The following is a 5,094-nucleotide window of genomic DNA, read 5'->3' as shown; positions in this document are numbered from 1 at the left end:
TTCAGGGTTCAGGTCTGGGTTTACCTGCAGGTTTTCAGGGTTCAGGTCTGGGTTTACCTGCAGGTTTGCAGCGTTCAGGTCTGTCTTGTGTTTGTCTGTTGGTTTGTATCCTCCATGGCGGTCCTCGATCACGGGGTCCATCAGGTCCTTGAAGACCTCGTACGTCTCCTCGTCTCCAGCCACACAGCCCACCGTCATGATGAAGGGGTGACCTGCAGGGACCAGAAAGACTTCAGAGCCAGACTCAAACCCACAGTGGTTTATGGTGMGTGGGGACGGATAAAGTACCCACATGAGCAGGGGTCTCATAAGTGGGTTGATTCTTCTCCCCAAAAAGACTCTGGTCTTTATTCAAACCTTTGTGTCCCTCAGATGTAGGACACAAGKTTAGACACTCAGTGTTCTGAGCKTCTCAGGATCCATAAAGSGGTCCCTAAGAATTATTTTCCTTTGACCGCTCAGAGCCAGGCAGTGGTCTAAGTAGTTCAAAGAGGTCATTAATTCAATGCCACTGGCATCACACAGACCATTGTCATGGAGTCCCATCACCATTTTGTGGCCGTTGAGCAGATTGTACCCAGTTAGGACTCCRACCAGTGTACTTAGAGTTTTCCTTGTCAGGGAGATGAGAGCTTTCCCAAACCTTAGATTTGGACCATTTTGCAGTTCCCGTGCCTGTCTACAGTCCGTCAGCTCCCTCCAGTGGATTGAGTGTTGAGGTCTAATCCAAGCCTGTAGGGCAGTCCTACAGACTGTTGTTGAGGTACCTACAACAGGCTGTAGGACAAGAGCCTGTTGTAGGTACCTCAACAACAGTCTGTAGGACTGCCCAACCTCAACAACAGTCTGTAGGACTGCCCAACCTCAACAACAGTCTGTAGGACTGCCCAACCTCAACAACAGTCTGTATGGCAGTCCTACAGACTGTTGTTGAGGTACCTACAACAGGGTCTTGTCCTTTGAAGTGAGCCTGACTGCCAGCTCTCTGGTTACCATTAATGCCAATGTGTCCTGGTACCCATTTAACAGTAACACTATCTCTCCCCAGTTGGTTGACTGCTTCGGCACACTCCCAACCAGTAATGATGTAAAGTGTGGCCCTCRGAGAGCTTTAATAGCAGCTTGGCTATCTGTTAGGATGAATATTTCCTTSTGTGTACACTGAAKGTCTTTGAGAGATGCCGCACACTGGTGGATTGCATATATCTCAAGTTGCAAAACAACCTAGTGGGTATTTGTTCTCTCTCTTACTATGGTTGATGAAAATAAGCACCCCTGCACCTACTGACCCCTTCAGAAGGGATCCATCTGTAAAACGGTAGAAATGATTGGGAGACATGTCCGTCGTAGAGAGGTAACTCCAGGCTGACCTGTCTTCTATCTCTGTCTTAAAACTTGGCTCAAAATTGTATTTTTTGACCATTCTGTCTCCAGGTCCTGCAGTTCCTGGAACAGTCCCAGATTCTAGTGTGCTGTGAGTCAGATAGGTTTTTCCACCTACCAGACTGGCGTAGCCTTACTGCACTGGATGCGGCCTCCCCTAAAATATGTAAATCTAGTGGAGCCAGGTCCAGTAGGACTTCCATGGCTGCTGTTTGTTCTGATGGAACCTGTGATGCTCAGGCAAGCCATTCGTTGCACATGGGTGAGCATCACTCTTGCCACCACAACTTGGACTCGAACCCACCACACTAAAGCAGCATAGCATTGCATGGGGCGGACTATGGCCGTGTAGATCCACCTGATAACCTTTGGGGTAGCACCCGAACGACTACCTGCAATTCTACGGCACTGGTGTAGACACATTGCTGCCTTCTTACACTTTTCATTTATGTGTCTTTTCCAGTTAAGCTTCCTGTCTAGATAGACACCCAAGAATTTAACTGACTCTGACAGGGAGAGTTCTACACCCTCCAACTTTGGAGGTGAGTAACCATTCTTTGACTTCTTTTGAGTGAAAAGAACCAATTCTGTCTTGTTCGGRTTGACAGAAAGTTCCTGCTTGYGGCACCATCTGGATACTATACTTAGTCCCTTCTAGGTTACATACAGTGACSAGGCAGAAGCCTTCTATAAGTATGACCAAGTCATCTGCATACCCTTGTGTATGGAGTCTGGATCCATTCAACTCAACACGGGTGAGATTACTCCTCCCTGTGGACAGCCCCGTCTCAGGTTTACGGTTATCGAACAGTCCCCCAGAGTTGAAGATGTWTTCCTTGTCCGAAKYATRAAAACGAGTCATTTTGTAGTTGTCTCATCTACACCTTTTCTGGCAAATGCTCTTTCTATAGCTTCTACAGGAACATTGTCAAATGTCCCCTGTATATCCAAGAAGCAGCCAAGCCCTCCGTGTCTTCGAGCAGAAAAGAACTTGATCCATCAACTGATCCAATTAGAAACAATCAGGACTTCAGAATATAGAGTGAAACAGGTCAGGTTGAAAACAAAGACTGTAGATGTTTAGGAGTTTGGTTTTAGAGGAAATTTTACCAAATTTCCCTCTKGGATCAATAAAGTATTTTYGAATTGAATTTGAAATGTTGTCTCTTCCTGGTCTGATGGAGGGTTCTAGCTGTTCAATAGAGGCACTAATGCACCCCTACACCATCAGTGAGGCTGGCGTTTGACCTGCCAACATGTTAGGACATACCTGGGTTGTCGACGCCGGTCTGGATGACATCATCCAGGGTGAAGCCGCTGGGCGTCTCCTTGTCTCGCAGTTTGGCGTACATGTCCAGCGTGAGCACCTTGGCCATGTGGTTGTTGTGCTGGCTCAGGTCCGGGTACTCCTGCTCCGCGGAGTAGTTCATCTTCGACTTGTTGTGGGTGTTTCCGAAAGGCATGGTGACGTCTGGGCCGCTGACCTGGGATCAGCGTGGAGAAAAGAAAACTCGGAGTCATGCAGTGACTTCGGCTGGTGAAAACCAGACAGAGAGCAGGCGTCGGTTCGTTTTAAAGTCTCTGCGTCCACTTCCTGTGGGATTTAAAATCCAATTTAAGATAATTTTACGTCTTTGTTCTATTTATTCAACTTGCTTTTCGCTTACGAGTCCTGCAAGACCCGCAGGTCCAGATCCTGGAAGAGGTCTCCTGATTTCAACTAAAGTGAGAATTAAAACTTATGGTTGACTCCGGCTTTTATGTTGTTTAGTCTCATGCTGATAATCTGTTGTTTTGATCCAACTTCCTGTTTGAGTCGTGTTTAAAACTGAATGTGACTCAGAAATGCTGAGTCAGCATTCCTCTGTACAGCTTTTTTTGCATTCCTGCATATTTTGGGCTGTTTGAGACACTTGTACGTCAAAAAGTTCAGCTCGTTCTGCTGCAAATTTTGATTTTTGTAACTTTTTTTTTATTTTTTAAATGTGTACCTTAATGGAAAAAGAACAGAAAAATTTCTTCGGTTCTTTAAAAACACATTATTTTCTTTGAAATCTGTTTCAGAACACCGGCTCTGTTTTTAGCTTCTTGTGCTATTTTAGCTTTGCCATTTTGCTAACATTTATTAGCCTTTAGCTTTTAGTTGCTATCCAGCTTCGTAGCTTTAACACCTCAGTTTCAGCCTCTTCAGCTTTCTTTAGTGTTCACTCTGCATTTTATTTTATTTTAAAATAACTTTATTTMCTCAAGTCTCCACTTTTGTTTATTTAACTTCATTCCTCATCTGTTTTTTTCATATTTTATTTCATTTTAAGTACAATAAATACGAACATTTCTACACAACCTGCATAAAAAGGAAATCACAAATCATTAAAATAATTAACAGCAGCTCATCATTCAGAGCATCATTAAGAAAAACCAAAGGATTTCCCCTCAGCTGCCTGTTTGAAACAAACAAAAGATTTCAGGTTTTATTTTGAAATCTGGATTTTAGATTTTCTCTTTCATTTGAATAGTTTCTATTTTTGAGACCTCGCGTGTTTCCTTTAGTTCCTTTGTGTTACTTTTTTTTATTCCTTTTTACTGTTGCTTTAATTTTAGATTTTTATGATTTTAGTTAAAACCCTACAAAACATGACTTTAGTTCATTATTTTGATCTTTTTAAGGTCTTTAGAAATAAAAAGTAAAAGAAAAAATTGATCATTTAAAGCAAAAACTAATTTTATGTCAGATATTTGTTTTGTTTATTTAAAATGTAAATCTGCTGCTCTGCTAAGTCATGCAGAACCAAATCCTGCAGGACCGGGTTTTTATAGAACCAGGTGGTTCTGGTTTTGACCTTCAGGGTAGAAACGGAACCAGAGTTCTGTTCTAACCAGAGCAGGGACCCGGTTCGGATCTTTGTTCCMGGGGTGGGGTCCGGCTGGGCTTCAGAGGATCTGAGACACAAAGGATTATGATGCTCCGGACCCGCGGAGTGACGCAGCGGGAGCAGCGGGCCTGCGCGCGCGGCTGCAGAGCCGTGCATGCGCGCGACGCCCCCCGGTCACCTTCAGACCGGATGGAGCGGAACCGGTTCCGACCCGTAACCAGTCTGGTCCGATCAAAGCTGCGACATTAAAGGGAGGTACCGGTTCTGGTTCTGGGTTTATTTTGTTGGGATGCTGCGGATGAATCCTGCGCAGATCCTCACTGCGCAACACCCGAGCAGGCTGCAAGGTCGTCCCAGACCCGGACCCTGCGGCTCCGGTACAGAACCAGGAACCGGTCCTTCTGTCTGCAGCTCCTCTTTTATTTATTAAAACCATCATTTTAATTCCTGGGATTAGTCTGATCCCTGCAGCCCCCCCCCTGCCTCCCCCCAGTCCTGGATCTGAGGATGCTCCTACCTGTCGTTCAGTCTGAGGTGAGAGGGTCTGGATCTGGATCTGGTCCGGGACTCCTGCTGCCGCTGCTGCTGCGGATTAAAGGGGCGCTCAGCCTTTTATATCCGCCCCCCTCCTCCCATTGGCTCCTATTTACAGTCGATTCATTTGATTGGAGGAGACGAGCTGCTGCAGACCTCGTGACCCATCTGCTGGTCCCGCTTTCTCTCCTCCGTCTGAGGGTCCCCAGGTCCTGCCGCAGTGCTTCTGAGCCACACTGAGGAGGGTGGAGGTTAGTTTCCAAGTTTTATTTATTTTCCTTCAGGATATTTATTTATTTATTTA

The 5,094-nt window shown here is 45.5% G+C and overlaps 2 protein-coding genes across 3 annotated transcripts in view; one reads left to right on the top strand and one right to left on the bottom strand.

Moving 5' to 3' along the window:
• Positions 1-4,865, bottom strand: part of LOC106528662 (creatine kinase B-type) — a 10,744-nt gene extending 5,879 nt beyond the window's left edge. Inside the window, exons 1-3 of the mRNA XM_014023886.1 lie at positions 4,774-4,865; positions 2,654-2,867; positions 58-212 (exon numbers count right to left, since the gene is read on the bottom strand). Of these exons, the coding sequence (XP_013879340.1) occupies positions 58-212; positions 2,654-2,846 (348 nt within the window). The 5' untranslated portion in view covers positions 2,847-2,867; positions 4,774-4,865. The remainder of the gene's footprint in view (positions 1-57; positions 213-2,653; positions 2,868-4,773) is intronic.
• Positions 4,866-4,955: 90 nt separating this feature from the next.
• The window catches only part of LOC106528664 (integumentary mucin A.1), an 18,991-nt gene continuing 18,852 nt past the window's right edge, over positions 4,956-5,094 (top strand). Inside the window, exon 1 of one of the 2 annotated variants that reach the window (XR_001311525.1) lies at positions 4,956-5,041. The gene's annotated coding sequence lies outside the window, so the exon portion shown is untranslated. The remainder of the gene's footprint in view (positions 5,042-5,094) is intronic. The other variant, XM_014023888.1, reaches the window with a different exon arrangement.

This window comes from Austrofundulus limnaeus, unplaced genomic scaffold, assembly GCF_001266775.1.
Source record: "Austrofundulus limnaeus strain Quisiro unplaced genomic scaffold, Austrofundulus_limnaeus-1.0 Scaffold394, whole genome shotgun sequence".
Taxonomy (NCBI): domain Eukaryota; kingdom Metazoa; phylum Chordata; class Actinopteri; order Cyprinodontiformes; family Rivulidae; genus Austrofundulus; species Austrofundulus limnaeus.
This window is presented reverse-complemented; position numbering and strand designations above follow the sequence as displayed.